The sequence below is a fragment of the Gobius niger genome, assembly GCF_951799975.1.
Source record: "Gobius niger genome assembly, chromosome: 10".
Taxonomy (NCBI): Eukaryota; Metazoa; Chordata; class Actinopteri; order Gobiiformes; family Gobiidae; genus Gobius; species Gobius niger.
In genome coordinates this window covers 6518071-6544141 of record NC_136861.1, presented here as the reverse complement: position 1 = coordinate 6544141, position 26071 = coordinate 6518071, and the positions used below count along the sequence as shown (strand labels likewise).

The 26071-nt window shown below is 41.8% G+C and overlaps 2 protein-coding genes across 2 annotated transcripts in view; both read left to right on the top strand.

Annotated features, from left to right (window-relative positions):
- Positions 1–5682: 5682 nt before the first annotated feature.
- On the top strand, positions 5683–19495 carry LOC306969016 (uncharacterized protein). The gene is made up of 4 exons (XM_079564625.1): positions 5683–5709; positions 9121–9208; positions 18176–18354; positions 19257–19495. Exons 2-4 carry the CDS (start codon positions 9130–9132, stop codon positions 19479–19481), a joined length of 483 nt encoding a protein of 160 aa, XP_079420751.1. The 5' UTR covers positions 5683–5709; positions 9121–9129; the 3' UTR covers positions 19482–19495.
- Positions 19496–20052: 557 nt separating this feature from the next.
- The window catches only part of LOC306968841 (xylosyltransferase 1-like), a 60885-nt gene continuing 54866 nt past the window's right edge, over positions 20053–26071 (top strand). Inside the window, exon 1 of the mRNA XM_079564379.1 lies at positions 20053–20444. Coding sequence (XP_079420505.1) covers positions 20205–20444 — 240 coding nt within the window. The 5' untranslated portion in view covers positions 20053–20204. The remainder of the gene's footprint in view (positions 20445–26071) is intronic.

The following is a 26071-nucleotide window of genomic DNA, read 5'->3' as shown; positions in this document are numbered from 1 at the left end:
CTCGGGACCCTCAGTCCTTGCGACACCACATCAGGCCTCGACCCCACTTTGGGAAGCCTCAAATATTGCCCTGAATATGTTTGAGCACCTGCCCCATGTCCGTGCACGTCACTGGGTGTGACGAAATGTGATGTTAAAGGGTGTGACTTCCACTGAAACTGAAATTGAACTGAAACTTTCTTCAAGCCACTAGTGCATTTAGTTTTCACAGGACATCAGCAGCAGCAGTAGTAAGGAGGCGATTAGAAAGGTGAGTTTAATCTCTTAAAGAGGGGGTCTTATGCTTTTTTCAATCACACAGCACCAGTCTATATCACACTACAATGATGACCAACCCTTCTGTTGGTCTGTAAATGCAGTAAATTAGAATAACTGCCTTGTATAAAATGTCTCTCTCAAAATGGCTGTAGTGAATGTGTTGAAATAGGCCTCTGTCTCTTTAAGAACCTCTGAGCCTTTCCGACACGCCCCCTCCACACGCTGTCTGTGGCATCAGTGGGGAGGGGGTTCTGCTGAGGAGCAGTGGTTGGTTACTCGGCTGGTGACGAAAGCTCGGAGGCGTCTCCAGGAGGTGGGGGCGTTCCTAGGAGGACTCAGGCAAACCTATCCCTAAAATGGCCGCCATCAAAGTTTTTACAGATTACTCAAAAATACGTGAATGTGCCAAGACAACACTTCAGGCATGTTTTAATGAGGGAATGACATAATAACATGATGTAAAGCTTGAAAAAGTCAATTTTGCATAATGCCCCCCTTTAACTCCCGCCAGAACCGAGAGCATTTTCTCCAGTTCAGCTTTACTCAAATCCTGTAGGCCAGTGTAACGCCTCATTTAAAAGCTAAGATCTACAAAACTAAATTGATCTTTTTCCTCACATCATCAGGTTTTTTTTCATCACTGACTTTTTTGTCACTTTTTTGGTTATTTTTGTCCATTTCTTGGTCACTTTTTTGTCACTTTTTCGTCAATTTTTTCTCAATTTTTTCGTCAAATTTTTGTCACATTTTTGTCAAAGTTTTCTCACTTTTGTCACATCTTCATCATTGTTTTCGTCTCAGTTTTGTTGCTATTTTCACACCTTTTTTCCCAGAAGCTTTTGGACTGGGGTAAAGCTGGAGAAAATGTGCTCGGTTCAGGTGGGAGTTAAGGGGTTAAACTGACTTTTCCTGTTCATGTTATAGGCACATTTATTGTATACACAACATTTGAGCTCATCATGCTATTGATGACTGCGATTATTAGAGCTCTTATGGCTTAGAGTTTTTTTACAGCCCAAAATCACAACAGCGTTCTAATATCAGCTGCTTCACAAACAGGGATAGTTTGGAAACAAGCAAAGACACAGACATGAAACAGTGGAAAACAAGTATACAGGCCTGTAGCGGTCAGAAGGCTGTTTTGGGGTGACAGTGGCTTAGACGGTAGAGCAGGTCGTTCAGTGAAGGTCTGCGGTTCAAATCACAGCCAGTCGGACAATTTCCACATAAGATAAGAGAAGATAAGCCTTTATTGATCTCACAATGGCGGGCCATCCCTGGTTTCTGCTGGGCCACCCCCTCGACGCACCACTCAGGGCGGCTGAGGAAGCATGAGGAAGAATATTTGTGACAGTGTTTCCTCATTAGCAAACCCCTCCCCCTTTTGTTCTGCAGCACTGATCCCTGATGGTTAACCCCTTAACTCCCACCTGAACCGAGCACATTTTCTCTGGAAAAAAGCTGTGAAAATAGCAACAAAACTGAGACGAAAGCAATGATGGAAATGTGACCAAAAAAAGTGAGAAAACATTGGCAAAAAAGTGACGAAAAATTGATGAAAAAGTGGCAAAAATGTCACAAGAAGTTGACGAAAAAATGACAAAATGTGACCAAAAAAATGACAAAAATGTGATAAAAAAATTGACAAAAAAATGACAAAAAAGTTACAAAAATGAATTGAATACCCAACAAAAAAATGATGGGAAAAAAATCGGATGACTTGAGGAAAAAGATCCTCTCGGTTCAGGCGGGCGTTAAGAGATTAAAGGGATATTTCAGGATTTTTGACATAGGGCCTCATTTCCTAGTTATCCAGAGTGTTGCTGATACCTGAAGATATTTTTTTTGTAATTCATGCAGTTCTTATATTTTAAGAGTTTCGTGGCGCTAGGCTAGCCTGCATTAAAAACAGTCTGACCCGCTCCACAGAGCACCTGAGGCAAATCACTTATAACGCCAGACTAATCATATAATTGTTCTTTTACATTTAGAACTGGAGCCATGAATTGTTACCAAGCATGTGCAATGACTTGTTTCGACGACGGAATGGACGGACTAGTTGTTGACCTCCTCCAACTTAGCTTGGCCTCATCAGGCCAAAAAACAAGTAAGGGTGGGGGGAAAGTTATTTAAATATCAGCTTTGCCAGCCTTTATATTCTGGTATGTTCTATTAAAGGTGGACCCTCTAAACACATTGTGAAAAAAAAGAAGAAGGAAAGCATTGTGATGTACCACGGCACCACACGGAGAAACGCTCGCTCCATTTTAAGAAGCGGCTTTAGGCGTTCTGCAGACGGGATGCTGGGACCCGGGGTGTACCTCACTCCGGACCTGGATAAGGCCAGACGATACCCCATCGGACACCCTGACTGTGACAAGGCGGTTGTCAAAGTTAAAGTCAGAGTTGGGAAAGTCAAGGCGATCAACTACCAGGGCCACCCTCTGCAGAAAACCTGGCACGAGCACGGCTACGACACGGCCTGGGTGCCCCCCAACTGTGGGATGGTGCCTAGTGGGGCGGCGGAGGACTGTGTGTGGGACCCCGACAGAATCGAAGTCCTCAGTATCATCTAGGGCTCCAGCTAATGTCAGGCCACAGTCTGTTTTGTTAGTGAAGTTCTCTCAGCGGAAAGTCAAACTGTTTCATCACTGCCACTTTTATTATTTTCTTATTTTTTGATTAACTGATTAACCTCTTACCACCCGCCTAAACCAAGTGCATTCTGTCCTCTTTGGCTGTTATATAGGCCTGTGTAACACCTCACTTGAAAAAAAAACTGATCTTTTTCCTCGCGTTGTTGCTGTGTTGTGTCACCTTATTTTGTGTGTGTGTGGTTTTTTTTTTTTGGTCAGTTTTTGTCACATTTGTGTTGAATTTTTGTCACTTTTTTTTGTCACATCTTTGTTGAATTTTTGTCATTTTTTTGTTGAGTTTTTGTCACATTTGTGTTGATTTTTTGTCATTTTTTTGTTGAGTTTTTGTCACATTTTTTGTCACATCTTTGTTGAATTTTTGTTGAATTTTTGTTGAATTTTTGTCACATTTTTGTTGATTTTTGGTCATTTCAACAAAAATGTGACAAAAAATGTGACAAAAATATGACAAACATTCAACAAAAATTCAACAAAAATGTGACAAAAATGTGACAAAAACTCAACAAAAATTCAACAAAAATGTCACAAAAATTCAACAAAAATGCCACAAAAACTCAACAAAAATTCAACAAAAATGTGACAAAAATGTGACAAAAATGAAAAAAAAAAAAAAGAAAGAAAAAAAACATACAAAAAGTGACACAACACAGCAACAACGCAAGGAAAAAGGTCAGTTTTGTGGGTCTTAGCTTTCAAATGCCTATATAATAACCAAAGAGGACAGAATGCATTTGGTTTAGGTGGGTGGTAAGAGGTTGAAAACAGTTAAGGGGAAAAACAATTTGGAGAAAAATCTAAACTTTCTCTAATTATTCAAAAACTACTTTAACAAACGCTGAATTATGAATATCATTTTCTACTTAACAAAGAAACAAAGACATGGGGAGGAGCAAAGTGGTTCAACAGCCCATAAATACATAAATAACAGAGAATGCTAACTTGATGCTTCATGTTAGCATCGGGTTAATGCTAACGGTTAGCTAGCGCTAGCTACATTTGCCGTTTTTTCACTTCTACTGAACAATCTGCTGTGAGAAAACATCCATATGGGCCTGATTTACACTTGACTTTATTTGTCTGCGATAAATAAGTTCATATTCCACCAGAAAATGGCGAAAAAGAAAAAAAAATGTTTGTTTGTTTGTATCTTGGATAAATAAAATATATGTATGAACTTACAATACAAACATGTACAATAGGCCAGAGTGAATGAGCATGTGTTTGCCTCTCTGTGAATGATCAGTGGGGCTGATGATGGCACAGATTGGCAGCCTCGCCTCTGTCAGTCTGCCCCAGGGGTGACTGTGGCTATAACAGTAACTGAGCATTACCCAAATCTAAAAGCTTGAAAGAAAAGCATCAAAAATCGACAATAACAAAGGTGAAAATGGATCAAAAAATATGCCGGAAAAGCAACAAAAAAGTGACAAAAACATGAAAACAAAGTAATGAAAAAAGAGATTAAAAAAAAGGCACAAAAAGAGACAAAAATGTGACAAAAACACACACAAAAAATGTGGCGACGTGACAAAAAGTTACCATCACTTTTGTAGGTCTTAACCCCTTAACTCCCCCCTGAACCGAGCACATTTTCTCCAGTGTGGATAAAAGCTGTGAAAATAGCAACAAAACTGAGACGAAAACAATGATGGAAATGTGACAAAAAGTGAGAAAACATTGACAAAAAAGTGATGAGAAATTGATGAAAAAGTGGCAAAAATGTCACAAGAAATTGACAAAAAATTTACAAAAAAATGACAAAAAAATGGCAAAAATGTGACAAAAAAATAACAAAAATATGACAAAAATGTTGATTCAAATATGACAAAAAATGACCAAAAAAATGTGATAAAAAATTGACAAAAAAATGAAAAAAATGTGACAAAAAATGACAAAAAAATAACAAAAAAGTGACAAAAATGTGACAAAATGTGACAAAAAAATTACAAAAATATGACAAAAATGTGATACAAATTGACAAAAAAAAGACAAAAATTGACTAAAACAAATTGACAAAAAATGACAAAAAAATGACAAAAATGTGACAAAAAATGACAAAAAAAAATGTGACAAAAATTGACTAAAATTGACCAAAAAAAATTAAAACAAATTGACAAAAAATGACACAAAATGACACAAAAAAATGTGACAAAAATTGACAAAAAAATGACAAAAATTGACTAAAAAATATTAAAACAAATTGACAAAAAATGACAAAAAAATGACAAAAATGTGACAAACAATTACAAAAAAAATGACAAAAAAGTTACAAAAATGAGTTGAATACCCAACAAAAAAAATTATGGAAAAAAAATCTGATGACGTGAGGAAAAAGATCCTCTCGGTTCAGGCGGGAGTTAAGAGGTTAACTTTCAAACGAGGCGTCACACGGCTGCTCTGCAGTCGAGAAGCTTTTAGATTTGGATCAAGCTGAACTGGAGAAAACGCACTCGGTTCAGAGGTTTAAACATTTAACGCATTGACGCTAATTTGGGCCAGGCTGGTCAGAGTCCAGGGCCGTGTTTCAGTCCCGGTCCGCCCCCGGTTGCCATGGTGATCCCTCTGCATCCTCTCATACCAATCATCTCCTCTAGAGGGCGCCTCCACCATCCAAACAACAGCTTAGTACTCCCGCACGATCTCAAGGAAACCCCCAAATTCCTGCACCGCTGCGCGCGCGTAAAGGAAAGTGAAAGTAGAGTCGTCCTGTTACTGTTCTGACCTTAAGGACTGTCGGAGTTGGAAATCATCTTTCAATTATTATTCCACAGGAGCCTCCGCGGTGACACAAGCGGTGAGTCCAACCAGAAAAGTTGTTGAGTAATTGAAGAACGTGTTGAGAGAAACTTTTTCTGGGGGGAAATTGATGCACGTTCTTGTAGGCCCTTGCAAAATGATTAAGCTATCATAGGTGCTTCGACGAATAACAGAAAAGAAGGTTTATCTGCTAAGTTTGGACAATTTTACGCACGTGAGCAGAGGACACACGTTTATTACAGTCATTTAACCTCTCACCACCCGCCTTAACCAAGTGGATTTTCTCCTGTTTCATCCAAACCTAAAGGCTGAGCCCGCAGCCTGTAGGCCAGAGTTAGGAGTAGGGGAAAGCTGCGGACCCGTGAACCAATTTTGAAATCGTTGATGCTTCTGTTGTTTGATAAAGATAACATGACACATTAATGTTGTTTGATAAAGATAACATGACACATTAATGTTGTTTGATAAAGATAACATGACACATTAATGTTGTTTGATAAAGATAACATCCATCCATCCATCCATTTTCTTCCGCTTTATCCGGGGCCGGGTCGCGGGGGCAGCAGTCTCAGCAGAGATGCTCAAACTTCCCGATCCACGCACACCTCCTCCAGCTGTTCTGGGGGGACCCCGAGGCGACACCAGGCCAGCTCGGAGACATAGTCCCACCACCGTGTCCTGGGCCTTCCACGAGGCCTTGTCCCACTAGGACATGCCTGGAACACCTCCCGCGGGAGGCGACCAGGAGGCATCCGGAACAGATGCCCGAGCCACCTCAGCTGCTCCTTTCGACGTGAAGGAGCAGCGACTCTACTCCGAGCTCCTCCCGGGTAACTGAGCTCCTCACCCCCAGCCACCCTGCAAAGGAAACTCATTTCGGCCGCTTGTATTCGCGATCTTGTCCTTTCGGTCATTACCCAAATCTCATGACCATAGGCGAGGGCGGGAACGTAGATCGATCGGTAAATCGATAACATGACACATTAATGTTGTTTGATAAAGATAACATGACACATTAACCTCTTAACTCCCGCCTGAATCGAGAGGATCTTTTTTCTCACATCATCAGATTTTTTTTTCATCATTTTTTTGTTGGTTATTCAACTCATTTTTGTAACTTTTTTGTCTTTTTTTTGGTAATTTTTTGTCCCATTTTTGTCAATTTTTTTGTATTTTTTTGTCACATTTTTTTCATTTTTTTGTCAATTTCTTGTCATTTTTTGGTCATTTTTTGGTCACATTTTGGTCATTTTTTGGTCAATTTTTATCCAATGTTTGTCACTTTTTATTTATTTATTTTTGTATTTTTTTTAAGTTTTTGTCACATTTTTTTGTCATTTTTTTGGTCATTTTTTGTATTTTTTTGGTCAATTTTTGTCATTTTTTTTGGTCATTTTTTGTCACATTTTTCCGTCAATTTCCTGTCATTTTTTTGTCACATTTTTGTCATTTTTTCATCATTGTTTTAGTCTCAGTTTTGTCGCTATTTTCACAGCTTTTTACCAGAAGCCAAACTGGAGAAAATGTGCTCGGTTCAGGTGGGAGTTAAGGGGTTAATGTTGTTTGATAAAGCTAACATGACACATTCATTTTCTGCTTAAGATAGCGTTTATGCTAGTTGTAAATGAGTAAAAACAATAAATAATCCCAATTACACGCCACCCAAAAAATGCAATTGCAGGCTGTAAAGCAAATATATAATTCATTCATAATTATGTATTACGGGCTCGTCCCATTTCCCACTTGCTTTTGGACGTGAAAAGATACAGTGCATTTTCTTCCAGGAAAACATCCAACACATACAATAAAAGCCTTTATTTCATTACCACGTGGACCGAATCCAATGACGAACAATAAGAAGTTTTTATTACATAGGCTTTAAAGATAAATATCAGCTTCAGATGCATCTGTTAGTTTGGATTTCTGATAGTTTTCAATGAGAGTAAAGGTCCATCGCCCACTGTCTGAATCAGATGTTAAAGGATCTGCATCTGCTATTTTAGACATCCTCTACCACTATGGAGCACTCATTTTTGTGAGAAATATAAGTATTTTCTGGGGGTGTTTTGCAAATCCGCACCCTCTCTCCAAACTAATCTGCCCATGCATTATTAGCAGTAAGAAATATGAATATCACAGCAATAAGTGAAGTTACTTCACGATGCAGTTATAAGGAGTTGACATCTGCAACACAGCTTCATAAATGGCTAACACACACATGCTAACACATGTGCTAACACACGCGCTAACACACGCGCTAACACACACGCTAACACATGTGCTAACACACGCGCTAACACACGCGCTAACACACACGCTAACACACACGCTAACACACACATGCTAACACATGCGCTAACACACGCGCTAACACACGCGCTAACACACACGCTAACACATGTGCTAACACACGCGCTAACACACGCGCTAACACACGCGCTAACACACACGCTAACACACACGCTAACACACACATGCTAACACATGCGCTAACACACACGCTAACACACACGCTAACACACGCGCTAACACACACGCTAACACACACGCTAACACACACATGCTAACACACGCGCTAACACACACGCTAACACACACGCTAACACACACATGCTAACACACACGCTAACACACACGCTAACACACACGCTAACACACACATGCTAACACATGCGCTAACACACACGCTAACACACACGCTAACACACACGCTAACACACACGCTAACACACACATGCTAACACACGCGCTAACACACACGCTAACACACACGCTAACACACACATGCTAACACACACGCTAACACACACGCTAACACACACGCTAACACACACATGCTAACACATGCGCTAACACACACATGCTAACACATGCGCTAACACACACGCTAACACACACGCTAACACACACGCTAACACACACGCTAACACACACATGCTAACACATGCGCTAACACACACATGCTAACACATGCGCTAACACACACGCTAACACACACGCTAACACACACATGCTAACACATGCGCTAACACACATGCTAACACGTGTTTTCATTCACTCACCGCTCTGTCCTGGCCGCTCCATCACATTGTGGGACTCGTGTTGGTTATAAAAGTTTATCCACTTTGATTCTGGTGAAGATTCACCAAACATCCATCAGAGACAGTCACAGAAAAACACTATTTTGGTGAAAGTCGCCGAATCCTGGAGAGAAATTCCAACTTCTGGCGAGTGGCCTCTTCTCTAGGAAGGTTGAATAAAGTCCTCGTAGCTAAACGTGCTTTTTTTTCTCTGTGACATTATCGTTAGGTAAGAAAAAAGAACACGTGTCCAGAGTAGGTTAGAAAGAGCTCCTTCTTCCAAAAAGTCGATTTTGCATGATATCGGACCTAAAGGAAAATGCATTTCCATAGTAAAATAAAACCTCAGTCTCACTCTCTGCCTGCAGAGTCTGACCATGTCGTACCGATGGGCCGAGGACGACTTTGACCTGCCGTGCGGAGCGGAGCAGCTGGGATCAGATGTTCCTCAAGACGGTATCGTAAAAACACATCTTTGATATTTGAGTTTGGAGAAGATCGAGGAGCCTTTTGAAAACAAGACGGTTCATTTTTATCAATGCCATAGAATAAGAAGTAAAAGTTCTTGAGTAACATAAGTAACAAACTAATAGTAACTATTTTACTCCTGTTTGCCCAAGACGGTATCTACGTGATGTACCACGGCACCAGCAGCAGCAGTGCCAAACTCATCCAGAGATCCGGATTTAAACAGTCTTCTGATGGGATGCTGGGCCGCGGGGTCTACCTGAGCCGGGACCTGCAGAAGGCCAGCCGCTACCCCCTGGACTGTCCCGACTACGACCGCATCGTCATCAAGGTGCTCTTCTCTGGCTCTATATGAGCGCAGAGATGAATGAGGTGAAACACTGTAAATACAGCGGCTCAGCCTGGACAAAAGTGGGTACCACAAACTTTCTTTCAGTTCAGCTTTGGACGCCTTGTGGGTTTTGAGATGACGCGATGGAAAGTTCTAACTGATAAATGAATGATTAAAAGAAATGAATAGAATCGTACCTGTACGTCCACAAGCAAACAAGCGCTTGCTGTGATTTTACTTTGCTTCCATCGAGGTGGAAAATGGCCTCACTTAATGCGTCTCCAAAAAAGAATCAATTATGTTTGGAGCATGTCAAGCATCGGGAGATGTTCTATTCTCACAAGATGTTGTGTTTGTGCAGTTACTTTCAGTACGTCTCTTAGTGCAGTGTTGTTACGTCTGACTGTGGTGGACAATGGATTTATACTTTCATTTTTATAAAAAAAAAAAAAAAAGCGGGCATTTGCCGCACAGACGGTGATTAAGCCTGTTTTAGTTACTTTGACTGCAGATGTGTCAGAGATGGTTAAAGGAATAGGCCACCGTTTTTACATACTGAGATATGCTCTTACCTCACTTTAGTCGAGTTAATATATCCCCGTCTGGTCTTTGTCCGTGCGCTCTGTCACGCAAACGGAGCACATACGCAGCCTCTCCCACATGTCACATAGCTCCAAAAAAGCTCACGATAGAAGCTACCAAGCTCTTCCACGTGTTCCCTATTTAAATAAAGTTACGTGAAGTGTTACTAAAGGTTATTGACGGAAGTGAGTGGGGGAAGTCTTTAGGAGTTACTGCGCGGACGTTTTGCTCCTCGTATCATTACGCCTCACAATATAGTGCCCCTTTTTATCTGCTTATAAAATCGACATGTTACATTTCTGTGTAAATATACTTCGCATGAAAACACTTCATGTAACTTTATTTAAATAGGGAACACGTGGAAGAGCTTGGTAGCTTCTATCGTGAGCTTTTTTGGAGCTATGTGACATGTGGGAGAGGCTGCGTATGTGCTCCGTTTGCCTGGCAGAGCGCACGGACAAAGACCAGACGGGGACATATTAACTCGGCTAAAGTGAGGTAAGAGCATATCTCAGTATGTAAAAACGGTGGCCTATTCCTTTAAATGCCCTGACAGAGCCCGAGTGTAGAAGGTCTGAGGAGCTCTCGCAGACGTGAGGTGCACCTGCTGCTGCGTCCTGGTTTGTGCTGATTAAGTCCGGTCAGACACACGTGTTTTTCGATGCTCGGTTCACATTCTCTCTGATGATGGATCTGTCATGTGACTGAGAAGAACAATCAGTCAAAGGAAAAACCCTTATATCCTGTTTCTGCTCCTTCAGGTTCTAGTGAACGTTGGAAAAGTGAAACGCATCGACCGCCAGAACCATCCTTGGCAGAAAACCTGGCACGACCACGGCTACAACACGGCGTGGGTGCCCCCCAACTGTGGGATGGTGAAGAGCGGCCTGGAGGAGGACTGTGTGTGGAACCCCGGAAGAATCAAAGTCCTCAACTTCATCAAGCCAGAGCCAGCGCCGGCGCCACTGGTCCTGTATGGAGCGGGAGCTGCTATTGTCATTGGTTTTTTACTAATTCTGTTTTTTTCATTTTTAAATTAACACGACAGGACATTAGATGAATATAAAGATGTGGCTATAAACCTGTCGATTATAAAGTCCTATGACGATCACTGAGATTGACCAAAGTAGAGATTGCTATTTCGGGTAGTACCTGATGTCATTATATACAGTAGTTTGGAGAGGAGCGATTTCTTAAAGGGGCTATATCATGCTTCTTTAGCCATTCCAAAGTTAAGTATAGGCATTTATATGAATGATTGTACCTCTACCATTATGGAGCACTCATTTTTGTGATAAATATAAGTGTTTTCTGGAGGTATTTTTCAAACCCGGAAGATACAACGCTTCGATTCAGTTAACTCCGCCCCCTCTCTCCGCGCATACAACTTTACCGTAATATAAATTAACAACAATAAGTGAAGTTACTTCACGATGCAGTTATACGGAGTTGACATCTGCAACACAGCTTCATAAATGGCTAACACACATGCTAATATGCTAACACACATGCTAACACACACAAGCTAACCCGCGTTTGGATTGACTCACCCTCTGGTCCATCGCTGTTTACAATGTTGGACTCGCGTTGGTTATAAAAGTTAATCCACTTTGGTTCTGGCGAAGGTTCACCAAACATCCATCAGTGACAGTCACAGAAAAACAATATTTTGGTGATAGTCGCTGAATCCCGGAGAAAAAAACAGCTGAGTGGCCTCTTCCTGAAAAGGGTTGAATATAAACTCCTCGTCCTCGTAGCCAAACGCGCTTCTTTTTCTCCGTCCGTGACATTATCGTTAGGTAAGAATAAAGAACAGGTGTGTCCAGAGTAGGTAACGAGCTCCATCTTCACAGCTGCAGCGCAAACATGACTGATCTGTTCAGAGGGATGTGTTTGTTTTGGCCTCAGCTGACCTGGAAGCACCTCGGGCACATCCTTTTTTTTTTTTTTCTTATTTTTTTTCTTTTTCTTATTTTTTTACATTATTTACTCTTTGTTTCTCTCTTACGACAGAAATAATGAAAACGCTGTTTTACAAATTAAAATCAGGCCGTAAGCATAGAATTAAGACATTACATTACAGACGTCGAGCACTTCCGTTCCGCTGTTACGACACAACTGAACACTCAGTCGTTCACCAGGAGAGGGCGGAGCAGCTGCTCAGAGAGCAGGATTCAGGAGGATTACTGAGAGCTGCGTGAATGAAGCCACAAACCACTCTGGGGGTGTTTGTGATAAGGAAATAGCACAACAACATGGCTATAAGCTCCAAAAAGTCGATTTTGCATGATATAGGACCTTTAAGCGAAAAATGTATAAAATCCTGTGGTGTGAGCGTCCTCCTCAGGAGCCTTTCCATCGGAGAGAGTTTTGTGTTGAGCACTTCACCCACTATAATGTGGGCGTCATTTTTGTCTTTCACTTCCTGATCTAAAGCTGGTGATTTAATGTTCTAATTGTTTATTATTACGGCATTACCTTCCGATCCATAAAGTGTTGCATAATAGTCCCTAAAGACATTGTTAATTGCTTTATGGTTCTTCTGTATGTCTTATGGCAGGTGTTGTTCTATTTTGTTCTGCTTTCCTGAGCTGGAATGCCAATGATTAATAATGCTGATTATGATTAAAGTGCTGCTCTATAATGTCACACAGGGAATGTTCAGTTTATAAGAAAACACTTACAGAACATACATTGTCTCATTTTTTTTTACTGAAATTGCCTGTATTTTCTCTTGTATTTTTGTACCTTTTCTATTTTGAAGTTGCAAATGTGTAACTGAACGGTTTTCTATGCGTCAAAACAATCAAGTAATAAATGTAACTGGTGAATATGAAAACTTCTTGACTAAATGCACTTCTATTAAAATGATCGGTGTCTTTACAGAGACGAGTATTTGAACTATTTTCGATAACGACGTCTGTAGATGCAGCGTTAGGAGATCATTTACTCAGCGTTTGCTTCATGGATCATCAGCCGAGTCATTTCTGCATTTTTTTAAACAAGACCCAGACCAGAGGGATTATGAAGGAGCCCATTTTCTATTTCAAAATAATGTTGACTGTCCTGAGAGTGACATTAATGTTTAGTTCTCATTTTATATTTTAAAGACGTGTGGGTCGGCTCAGGTGCCACCCCTGTGCCACCCTAATAAAAACATCTGGAAATATGACGGCATCAGACGGTTTTGACTAAACCAGTGTTTCCCAACCAGGGGTACGGGGACCCCTTGGGGTACTTGAGCACTTGGCAGGGGGTACTTGGACTTACCTCAGATTTAAAAATGAGGGGAAAGAGATAGTGTCAATATTACTTTCAAAGAAAAGTTAGTTTTAATCATGATTTTGAGTAAAAGGCTTGACTTTGAGAGTATTTCTGCTGTATTTTGAATATTACAATCTACTAAATCCTGAATGATACATGTTTAGTTGCTCAATTTGTTAAGATTTTGGCAGGATCTTTGAGTTAGGGGGTACTCGGAGTATAAATCAATGCCTCAAGGGGTACATGGGACAAAAAAGGTTGGGAACCACTGGACTAAACCATTAACCCCTTAACCCCCACCTGAACCGAGCACATTTTCTCAAGTTTGGCTTTACCCCAGTCCAAAAGCTTCAGGAAAAAAGCTGTGAAAATAGCAACAAAACTGAGACGAAAACAATGATGGAAATGTGAGAAAAAAGTGAGAAAACATTGACAAAAAAGTGAGGAAAAATTGATGAAAAAATTACAAAAATATGACAAAAATGTGATAAAAAATTGACAAAAAAACTACAAAAATGCGACTTCTTCTTCTTCAAAAATGTCACAATAAATTGACAAAAATATGACAAAAATGTGACAAAAAAATAAAAAAATATGACAAAAATGTAACAAAAAAAATTATAATAAATGTGACAAAATGTGACAAAAAAATTACAAAAATGTGACCAAAAAAAAAGACAATTTTTTTTATAAAAAATGGACGAAAAAATGACAAAAATGTGACAAAAAAAGTTGCAAAAATGAGTTGAACACCCAACAAAAAAATGATGGAAAAAAAATCTGATGACGTGAGGAAAAAGATCCTCTCGGTTCAGGCGGGAGTTAAGAGGTTAACAACAAAGAAAAGCCCAAACAGACCTTCAGCCTCGGTTTAGCTCAGAAATATGTCACCGCACACTCTTTAGGAAACACCATAGTTTCCTGCACCGCTGCGCTCGTAAACTGATTTTTTTTTTTTTCTTTTCTTTTTTTTTTCACATTTAGCGGAAAGTGAAACTCGCGCTCGTCGACCTGTTGCTTCGCTGAACCTGAGGACCGTCTTCGCCGGAACTTTTCTGACAATCGGTGAGTCCAACCTCGATATGATTCATAAATAAATCAATGATGAAGAAAAGTCTCTGGAAATGTTGATTAAAGAACTCATGCTGTTGTTTTTATATCAAAGAGTGACGGTTTTACGCAGGATTTACGCATGTTTACCCGAGCAAAGTATCAGGCCTGTGCAACAATACCCTTCTTTAGATTAGGTTTAGGCGCACGTGGTGATGAAATAACGGCTATTATCGTGTGTGGAGGAAGTTTACGTAATAGATTTATCTTTTCACGTCCAAAAGCGAGTGGATGATAGTTTCCTTCCACAGTTGGAGTCTCAGTGTTGTAAATGTCACACAAAACCGACACGACTGCATATTGTTTTCTGTCTTACGTGCAAAGTGCAGGTCTGTGCATTTGGGAAAGTTTCTTATGATCACAGTATGAAAAAAAAAGTATGTATTTGAGAACGATTGTCTTATGAAACAGCTTTAACCCCTTAACTCCCACCTGAACCGAGCACCTTTTCTCCAGTTTGGCTTTACCCCAATCCTAAAGCTTCTGGAAAAAAAGGTGTGAAAATAGCGAAAGAACTGAGATGAAAACAATGTTGAAAATGTGACAAAAAATGACAATTTTTTTACAAAAAATGTCACAAAAAATGTCACAAAAAATGACAAAAATGTGACAAAAAAATTGACAAGAAATTGACAAAAAATGACCAAAAAAAGTGACAAAAATTGACGAAAAAGTGGCAAAAATCTCACAAAAATTTGACAAAAATGAGACAAAAAATTGACAAAAAATGGACAAAAATGTGACAAATTTTTTTACAAAAATTGACAAAAATGTACAAAAAAAATTGACAAAAAATGACAAAAATGTGACAAAAATTGACGAAAAAGTGGCAAAAATGTAAAAAAAAAAAGACAAAAATTGACCAAAAAAAAGTGACAAAAATTGACAAAAAAATGGACCAAAAAATGACCATAAAAATTACAAAAAATTACAAAAAAGTGACAAAAAGTTACAAAAAAAAATACAAAAAAGTTACAAAAATGAGTTTAATGCCCCCCCCCAATAAAACAATGGAAAAAAAATCTGATGACGTGAGGAAAAAGATCCATTTAGATGAGTTTTGTAGATCTTAGCTTTCAAATGAGGCGTTACACTGGCCTACAGGATTCAGGTAAAGCTGAACTGGAGAAAATGCTCTCGGCTCAGGCGGGAGTTAGGAGGTTAAACAGTGGTTCTCAACAGGTGGGTCGCAGTCCTTTCCTGGGGAACGTTCATTCAATATTGGGAAAACACAGAAACATGTTAAATGTTAAAATGTGTTATTCTGATCATGATTTCAGCTTAATGGGATTATTAATGGATTCCTAAACAATAATTATAAGGAAACTACAATATTTTACATTATTTGCACATACAAATGTAATTTCTTTGGAGTTGTGGCTGTCCTTTTTGATCGATTGTGGCCGCTGGTTCAATCCCACTGCATCCTGATGAGGAGCAGTCTCGTATTCCAGTACTAGAATAGTAAATATGTCCCTCTGTCTGACTCTTTGCAGTTGCTGTAGAGTCTGACCATGCCGTACCGCTGGGCCGAGGACGACTTTGACTTCCCGTACGGGGCCGAGCGCCTGGGATCAGCTGCTCCAAAAAACAGTGAGTTCAGAAAGCTGCACTTCAGAGTCACAGAGAGGTGAGGACACGGTGAGAGACGGAGCGGGTCACGACACCCTGTTATGAGCCAGGTCAGAGCTGTTTAACCTCTTAACTCCCACCTGAACGGATCCCATTTTCTCCAGTTTGGCTTTACCCTAATCAGAAACGTTCTTGGGGAAAAAAGCACCAAAATAGCCACAAAAAATGAGAAGAAAACAAGGATGTAAACGCAATAAAAATGTGATAAAAATTCAACAACAATGTGACAAAAATTCAACAAAAATTCAATAAAATGTGACAAAAATTCAACAAAAAATCAACAAAAAAATCAACAAAAAAGCAACAAAAAGCAACAAAAACTCAACAAAAATGTGACAAAAATTCAACAAAAATGTGACAAAAACTCAACAAAAAAGTCACAAAAAATCAACAAAAATGTGACAAAAACTCAACAAAAATTCAACAAAAATTCAACAAAAATAGCCTCTGTTTTTATTTATTTTGTCTGTTATAATTGACCCAGCATGTGTTACGACCTACCCTGGTAGTGGGGTAGGTCATAACTAACCACCATGTATTTGATTCAACTCACATGCCTGTGATATTCTCACAGAGGTTTGAACCGGTGCCATTTGTAGGAACAAATGTTGGTACTTTGTATAAACGTTTGAGAACTCTAGCTCAAATATTCCGTGAGTTACAGGAGCTGAAGCAAAAAGTGTTACAACCATCCCCGGTCTCTGCTGTCTTTTATAATTGTTGCTTTTACACCTTTCCCAGGGACAACAGTGAAAACGAGCTTTGCAGCTAATACTGACACATTCACACAAATGTTCATGAATTTAAAATGATGAACTGCAACATCATTTTTAATTACTACTATTCTGTAACATCGCCATGAGGCTACAAAAATTGGGTTGTATTTTGCGCCAACTCGAGTAAGTCTTAAAATCTCCAAACTCCTCACTGTCTCAGTGTCAGACGTCCCTGACCACGACCACAGGTGGTAGGGATGCATCGATACCGATACCAGCATCGGGTATCAGGCCGATACCACAGGCTTGTACTCATTCATGAGGTCCCGATACCAGAAACCGATACCATTTGGCCAGCGCACCTTCGAGGCGCCGCTCTCAGCTGAGGAGAGAAGAAGCAACAAACTGGAGAATTCTTTAGTGTAAATACAATAATCCATATAGAGCTGACTTTATTACAGACTGTGCTCTCTAAACCAGAGTCTGAGCTGGATTTAACCAGAGCTAAATGTTGTTAGTGCTGCAGCGTCTGCAGAGTTTACAACATACAGGCTAACGTTGCTAATGTTGCTAACTCGCGGCTAACAGTTTTAGCCATTCTGACGCCGTTTTAAGCCCAGGGATTTATTCATCTGAAAAAACAAACCCAGCGACTAAAAAGTCCTCAGAAAATCCAAATTAAAGACATACAGCATGTCTATATTGAGGGAAAATGAGCTGCAGCAGAACAATGAAAACGCTGTAGCTTCTCGCTAAGTTACTACAAACACACGAGAAAATCTACAGGAGCTGAAGTAAAGATGAAAAGAGACCATTTAAATCTCTATTGTTAAATAAAAATAATATATATAGTTATTCATTTATATATATAATACATAAATGAATAAAGCACAGGCATTGGGAGCTTTTGGACATGGGCTTTTCTGTCTATGATGGACAGAGCAATAAAAATTAAGAATTAAAAATTAGAATGAAAATAAAAATAAATAAATAAATGGCATCAGCACAATTCTAATATAACTGCTCTTAAATGTGTCGCCTACTTTATTTAAGGAAATGTAAATGAGTAAATTTAGTAATTACAAACCAATCTGCTGTGAAAAAAGTAAGAATGTTGAAGAAAATGCCTTGTACTCGTATCGGTATTCGGTATCGGCGAGTACTTAAATCCAAGTACTCGGACTCGTATCGGTTTTAGAAAAAGTGGTATCGGTGCATCCTTAACAGGCGGGATCTGGAATTGTCCTCACGGCTTCATTTACTGAGCACAAACCAAAGCTGTTGTGGGACATGTCACAGTTTGACTCTTGTCTCCCTCAGACCGTTACTACGTGATGTACCACGGCACCAGCAGCAGCAGCGCCCGGTTCATCCTGAGCTCCGGGTTCCAACGGTCTGCAGACGGGATGCTGGGCCCCGGGGTCTACCTGAGCCGGGACCTGCAGAAGGCCAGCCGCTACCCCCTGAACTGGCCCGACTATGACCGCGTCGTCATCAAGGTGCTCCTCATGCTCCTCCAGGCCCCGGGGCTCTTCATCTATAAGAGCTTCATCATGTGGTTCCTGCACTGTCTGAAGCACTCAAGTTCAACTAAAGTCTGGGCTTTATTTCTTACATATTCATTCCAAAATAACAGATTCACAAACCTGACGAGTGCTGTAGAGTTCTATGGTTTAAAAGCCCCTGAAATAACAAACATGACTGAGCTAGCGTTAGCTAACTGTAGTTAGCTGTTTATGTTGAGAAGGAGCAAAGCCTTTTGTGGATCACAGTTTATTTAAGATATGTTTATATTGGATTTTTTTCTACAAACGTCAAGGTTAAGATTAAGTTGCTTTGACCTCTGCATTTGACCCGTCTGATCCCGCTGCCCATGAGGAGCTGGGGGGGCAGACCCCTCTCCAGATGTGGAGCCAGGCTATTGTGCATGTTTTTAGTTGATGGGGCAAACTTGAGCAGCCGGAGGAAACTCACACAGACTCAGGGAGAGAAACATGCAAACATCACACGCACAGTCCACTGAGCAAATGGAAATCATTTTTTAAATTCTAATTGACCTTAAAAAAAAGTTAATTCTGGTTTAATTTTAGACAATGACAAAAATGCAAATATGTCTTTTATAAAGTGCATGTTCTGTTCCCTCTGTATCTCCACACTGTTGCTATGACATCACATGCATAACCTCTATCGTCTCATAACTGTGAGCAGGTAAGGATTCAGACGCTTGGCGGCGGCTTATACTTCACTCAGCCCTAGGGCAGCAGTGGCTACAGAAGTAGTGAATAAAGTCCATTTCCACACGTGTGGTGTAACATACGACTGTATTAATATCCCATAATGAGGTCATTACTCCTGAAAAAGACAAAGGGAAACCCTAATGTCCTCTTATCTGCTCGTTTAGGTGAAAGTTAACGTTGGGAAAGTTATTGCCATCAACTACCAGGGCCACCCTCAGCAGAAAACCTGGCACGACCACGGCTACGACACGGCGTGGGTGCCCCCCAACTGTGGGATGGTGAAGAGCGGCCTGGAGGAGGACTGTGTGTGGGACCCCAGAAGAATCCAAATCATCAGGGCCATCAAGCCAGTGGCGGAGTACGGAGGCGGAGCCGCTCACTATTATTAATGCACCGCTCCGTACAGGGCTAACACGGAGGCTCAGGGACGCCAGTTTATAACAGTATTAGTCCAGGTTATAACAGTTAGTCCAGGTTATAACAGTGTTAGTCCAGGTTATAACAGTTAGTCCAGGTTATAACAGTGTTAGTCCAGGTTATAACAGTTAGTCCAGGTTATAACAGTATTAGTCCAGTTTATTACAGTATTAGTCCAGTTTATAAGAAAACACTTTAGAGAACATCGTTTGATTTTTTAAGCAGACATTTTTTGCATTTCCTCTTGTGTTTTTTTTACCTTTTCTATCTTGAAGATGCAAATGTTCAACAACAGAAATGTTTTCTATGCGTCAAAACAATCAAGCAATAAAATGTAAAGTGAATGTGTTTGTGAACATTTAAATCATTGTCATCGTTGCTCTACAGAGTCGCGTGATCACGTGATCACGTGTATTATGTGTAATTTTCTTTAAATGAGAGTAAAGTACTGAAGTGCTGTATAGACGTCCAGCCTCTGTCACGGATCTGAGCTCTGCAGTTCGCGCCTCCGTCTCGTGGGGACAGTCTCGCGCTGCTGATGCAGAGTCAGAGGCGGGGGACCCTCCTCCTCCTCCTCGCGCCTCTGTCCCTCCTCCCGCTGCACTCGCGCTGCAGGCTCCGGGCGCGAGGGCACATCCTGCTGGTGCTGCTGGCGCGTGGTGCCCGGGGCTCGTACGGAGCTCGTGAGGAGGAGGATGATGATGAGGCCGTGCCGCCGCTCGCGCTCCGTGGCGCTGCTCGCGGCGGTGGCCGTGCTGCTGCTCGTGCAGACGCTCGCGCTCTGGAGCTTCAGCGGCCTGGACTCCAGCGCGACCCGCGAGAGGAGAGAGGCGCGCGGAGGGGAGCTCGCGCGGAGGAGACTACAGCGGAAAGGGGACACGCGGACCCCGCCACCGCCGCTCGTGCAGGCGGCCGCGCGGGGCCAGGTGCACGCGGTAAGTGCCGTGCCGTTGTTTGGTCTCGGGTCCGCGTGAACGGCTCGTGGGGGCGGTGTGTGATGCAGCTGTGACCCCCAGCAGAGACCTGTTTCCTCTGGGCTTTTGTTTGTTTAGACTCGGGTCAGACATGTCGCACCTGTGACGTAACTGCATCTGGAGCATCAGCGCGTGCCTTTACATCTGAACCTGCCACATCTGGATCTGCAGCGTTTAGTCCTGTTCCTCTGTCATTGCACTTCAGCTCCAATTACTCAGGTTTAGTCCAGGTTTAGTCCACGTCTGGTTCAGGTTTAGTCCAGATTAGACCAGTTTGTGCCCGGATTTAGTTCATTTAATTTAAATTTAGTTCAACTTTATTCTTGGTTTCCTGGTTCACCTTCAACAATCAATATCATCAGTTTGTTTTTCTAAATCTCTTAACCCCCACAGAACCGAGGACATTTTCTCCAGTTTGGCTTTACCCAAATCTAAATCTTGAAAAACGCTACAAAAACGACAATGACGACTTTAAGAGCGATTAGAAAAAACAAACCAAAAAGCCATAAAAGAGCGGGGGAAAAACAGACAAAAACACGACGAAAGCGCTTCAAAAATGTGATAAAAAGTAACAATAACGTGACAAAAAGTCTTGCATTTAGGACTAGATTTAGTCCAGGTTTAGCCCAAGTTTAGTCCAGGTTTAGCCCAGGTTTAGGACAAGTTTAGCCCATGTTTAGCCCAGGTTTAGCCCAGGTTTAGTCCAGGTTTAGGCCAAGTTTAGTCCAGGTTTAGTCCAGGTTTAGTCCAGGTTTAGTCCAGGTTTAGCCCATGTTTAGCCCAGGTTTAGTACAGGTTTAGCCCAGGTTTAGTCCAGGTTTAGCCCAAGTTTAGCCCATGTTTAGCCCAGGTTTTGTGCTGATTTAGTCCAGGTTTAGTCCAGGTTTAGCCCAAGTTTAGCCCAGGTTTAGTCCAGGTTTAGCCCAAGTTCTAGCCCAGGTTTAGTCCAGGTTTAGTCCAGGTTTAGCCCAAGTTTAGCCCAAGTTTAGCCCAGGTTTAGCCCAGGTTTAGTCCAGGTTTAGCCCAAGTTTAGCCCAGGTTTAGCCCAGGTTTAGCCCAGGTTTAGCCCAAGTTTAGCCCAGGTTTAGCCCAGGTTTAGTCCAGGTTTAGTCCAGGTTTAGCCCAGGTTTAGCCCAGGTTTTGTGCTGATTTAGTCCAGGTTTAGTCCAGGTTTAGCCCAAGTTTAGCCCAGGTTTAGTCCAGGTTTAGCCCAAGTTTAGCCCAGGTTTAGCCCAAGTTTAGCCCAGGTTTAGTCCAGGTTTAGCCCAAGTTTAGCCCAGGTTTAGTCCAGATTTAGCCCAAGTTTAGCCCAAGTTTAGCCCAGGTTTAGCCCAGGTTTAGCCCAGGTTTAGCCCAGGTTTAGTCCAGGTTTATCCCAAGTTTAGCCCAAGTTTAGCCCAGGTTTAGTCCAGGTTTAGCCCTGGTTTAGGCCAAGTTTAGTCCAGGTTTAGTCCAGGTTTACTCCAGGTTTACCTCAGGTTTAGTCCAGGTTTAGCCCAGGTTTAGCCCAGGTTAAACCAAAGGGAAGCTCCACAAATGCCTGATCATTGACTGTTATTCCTCCTCAGGATCCGCCTCACCTGCGTTGCCAGGTTTGCTCTGATCCTCTGAGACCCGGCTTAGTCTTAAACCACATCTTAGGCTGAGCTGAAGCTTTAAAGGCTGCGATCCCGGGGTAAGACTGTTCCCCCGTTCTGTCATTACCCCGGCCGGACCCTGTGATCTCCCCCCCCCCGTCCCCCCGTCCTGCTGTGGGCGTGCGTCGAGTCTGGGTATTCTCCGCTTTACAGTCGAGTTTTGTGGTAAAAAAGTAAAAAAAAAGTCAATTTGTCTCAGGTTTTGGCGATGTCTTCTGCACTAAAGTACCTGAAAACTTTCCAGTCTGTGTTTACTTAAAACCTCCAACGGTTTCTTTGTTTATTATTTCACAAGTTAAGATTTAGTCCAGGTTTAATCTAGGTTTAGTGCAGGTTTAGTCCAGGTTTAGCCCAGATTTAGTCCAGGTTTAGTGCAGGTTTAGTCCAGGTGTAGTGCAGATTTAGTACAGGTTTAGTGCAGATAAAGCCCAACTTTATCCCAGATTTAGTACAGGTTTAGTGCAGATAAATCCCAACTTTAGCCCAGGTTTAGCTCAGATTTCTTCCAGGTTTAGTCCAGGTTTAGTCCAGATTTAATCCAGGTTTAGTGCAGGTTTAATCCAGGTTTAGTCCAGATTTACTCCAGGTTTAGTGCAGGTTTTGTCCATTTTTAGTCCAGGTTTAGCCCAGGTTTAGTCCAGATTTAGTGCAGGTTTCGTCCAGATTTAGTCCAGGTTTAGTGCAGGTTTAGTCCATTTTTAGTCCAGGTTTACTCCAGGTTTAGTGCAGGTTTAGTCCAGATTTAGTGCAGGTTTAGTGCAGATAAAGCCCAAGTTTAGCCCAGGTTTAGCCCAGGTTAAGCCCAGGTTAAGCCCAGGTTTAGTCCTGGTTTAGCCCAGGGTTAGCCCAAGTTTAGCCCAGGTTTAGCCCAGATTTAGCCCAGGTTTAGCCCAGGTTTAGCCCAAGTTTAGCCCAGGTTTAGCCCAGATTTCTTCCAGGCTTAGCCCAGGTTTCGTCCAGATTTAGTGCAGGTTTAGTCCAGATTTAGTCCAGGTTTAGTGCAGATAAAGCCCAAGTTTAGCCCAGATTTAGTCCAGGTTTAGCCCTGGTTTAGGCCAAGTTTAGTCCAGGTTTAGTCCAGGTTTACTCCAGGTTTACCTCAGGTTTAGTCCAGGTTTAGCCCAGGTTTAGCCCAGGTTAAACCAAAGGGAAGCTCCACAAATGCCTGATCATTGACTGTTATTCCTCCTCAGGATCCGCCTCACCTGCGTTGCCAGGTTTGCTCTGATCCTCTGAGACCCGGCTTAGTCTTAAACCACATCTTAGGCTGAGCTGAAGCTTTAAAGGCTGCGATCCCGGGGTAAGACTGTTCCCCCGTTCTGTCATTACCCCGGCCGGACCCTGTGATCTCCCCCCCCCCGTCCCCCCGTCCTGCTGTGGGCGTGCGTCGAGTCTGGGTATTCTCCGCTTTACAGTCGAGTTTTGTGGTAAAAAAGTAAAAAAAAAGTCAATTTGTCTCAGGTTTTGGCGATGTCTTCTGCACTAAAGTACCTGAAAACTTTCCAGTCTGTGTTTACTTAAAACCTCCAACGGTTTCTTTGTTTATTATTTCACAAGTTAAGATTTAGTCCAGGTTTAATCTAGGTTTAGTGCAGGTTTAGTCCAGGTTTAGCCCAGATTTAGTCCAGGTTTAGTGCAGGTTTAGTCCAGGTGTAGTGCAGATTTAGTACAGGTTTAGTGCAGATAAAGCCCAACTTTATCCCAGATTTAGTACAGGTTTAGTGCAGATAAATCCCAACTTTAGCCCAGGTTTAGCTCAGATTTCTTCCAGGTTTAGTCCAGGTTTAGTCCAGATTTAATCCAGGTTTAGTGCAGGTTTAATCCAGGTTTAGTCCAGATTTACTCCAGGTTTAGTGCAGGTTTTGTCCATTTTTAGTCCAGGTTTAGCCCAGGTTTAGTCCAGATTTAGTGCAGGTTTCGTCCAGATTTAGTCCAGGTTTAGTGCAGGTTTAGTCCATTTTTAGTCCAGGTTTACTCCAGGTTTAGTGCAGGTTTAGTCCAGATTTAGTGCAGGTTTAGTGCAGATAAAGCCCAAGTTTAGCCCAGGTTTAGCCCAGGTTAAGCCCAGGTTAAGCCCAGGTTTAGTCCTGGTTTAGCCCAGGGTTAGCCCAAGTTTAGCCCAGGTTTAGCCCAGATTTAGCCCAGGTTTAGCCCAGGTTTAGCCCAAGTTTAGCCCAGGTTTAGCCCAGATTTCTTCCAGGCTTAGCCCAGGTTTCGTCCAGATTTAGTGCAGGTTTAGTCCAGATTTAGTCCAGGTTTAGTGCAGATAAAGCCCAAGTTTAGCCCAGATTTAGCCCAGGTTTAGCCCAGGTTTAGCCCAAGTTTCGCCCAGATTTAGCCCAGGTTTAGCCCAGGTTTAGTCCATGTTTAGCCCAGATTTAGCCCAGGTTTAGCCCAGGTTTAGTCCATGTTTAGCCCAGGTTTAGCCCATGTTTAGCCCAGGTTTAGCCCAGGTTTAGTCCAGGTTTAGTCCAGATTTAGTCCATGTTTAGCCCAGGTTTAGCCCAGGTTTAGTCCAGATTTAGTCCAGGTTTAGTGCAGAAAAAGCCCAAGTTTAGCCCAGGTTTAGCCCAAGTTTAGCCCAGGTTTAGTCCAGGTTTAGTCCAGATTTCCCCAAGTTTAGCCCAGGTTTAGCCCAAGTTTAGCCCAGGTTTAGTCCAGGTTTAGTCCAGATTTCTTCCAGGTTTAGTCCAGGTTTAGCCCAGGTTTCCCCAAGTTTCGCCCAGGTTTAGCCCAGGTTTACTCCAGGTTTAGCCCAGGTTTAGTCCAGGTTTAGCCCAGGTTTAGTCCAGGTTTAGTCCAAGTTTAGTCCAGGTTTAGTCCAGGTTTAGCCCAGGTTTAGTCCAGGTTTAGTCCAGGTTTAGTCCAGGTTCATGTGGTCCTCTGGAACTGGGAGAACATTTTTCCGAGTTGGGAAATGCACATGAACCACTGGGAAACTCGGGTCAAAAGCCTTTTAGTTCAGGCTGTCGTTTTCCTCGGAATGACATCATTGTAAGAAAAATGGCCGACATTAAAGGGACGGAGTTTAATAATGTTACAAATTCTGTATTTTCTACCCCAGCTTGTTCCAGCCATGTCCTAATGTCACTCAGAAAGTTGTTACTTCGGGTCTGAAGCTTAATATAGAAACTGCAGTTACACGTCTGACCTGAGGTGGCAGTAGCGAATATAAAAATGACAACTTCCATCTATTCCCTTTTATGCAAACAAATAGAATATTCACATGATATTCTGTGAAATTACCAAACCGAAGTTTAGCTTTTGAGCTGCAAATGCCAAATATAAAAGGTTACCTCAGTTAAACAGTATTCAGTGATAAAAGACCGTTTCTTTGTGGTGTGATCAAAGTCCCGACTTTCCGACATAAAAACCACATGAACGCAAACCGAATGGGGACGATGACATCACATCTCGGGAAAACGAGCTCCCCAGTGCACATGAACGCAGCATTAGTTTAGGTTTTTGGTTTTTAGTCTAGTTTATTATAGCAAGTTCCATGTTATTAGACAAAAAGAAACACAATAGTGAACACAATGCTTAGTCCAGGTCTAGTCCAGGTTTTGTCCAGATTTAAAATTCTTACTGGGGTTGGGGCGATATGGCCTAAAATCTATATCACAGTATAAAAAAGAATCTATATATTTGACGATGTAATTGACAAAAGACAAAATACTTCAAAGATATTTTATTCTTTTTGTTTTAGCGCCATTGCTGATTTCCTCGGATGTATGATCTTCTCAAGCTCTACATCCTTCATTTCATTTTGCTTTGTAAACACCTGCACCGTGTCCTACACAGTCAGTGTTTCTGCAGCTCTGAGTGGAGCTGAGCAGAACATAAACTGAAACCTCCGTCTGCACCTGGTCCTGACTTCAGTCCAAATCAGCTGGAGTTCATGCAAATTATATCATGTCCACGACGATATAAAAAATGACAATGATACCAGTA

What these genes read in the sequence shown, in the direction of transcription:
- LOC306969016 (XM_079564625.1), top strand. Translation starts at nt 9,130, where the DNA reads ATGTCGTACCGATGGGCCGAGGACGACTTTGACCTGCCGTGCGGAGCG. An exon ending in ATCAGATGTTCCTCAAGACG is followed by an intron (nt 9,209 to 18,175) that starts GTATCGTAAAAA and finishes TGTCTCCCTCAG; the next exon opens with ACCGTTACTACGTGATGTAC. An exon ending in ATGACCGCGTCGTCATCAAG is followed by an intron (nt 18,355 to 19,256) that starts GTGCTCCTCATG and finishes CTGCTCGTTTAG; the next exon opens with GTGAAAGTTAACGTTGGGAA.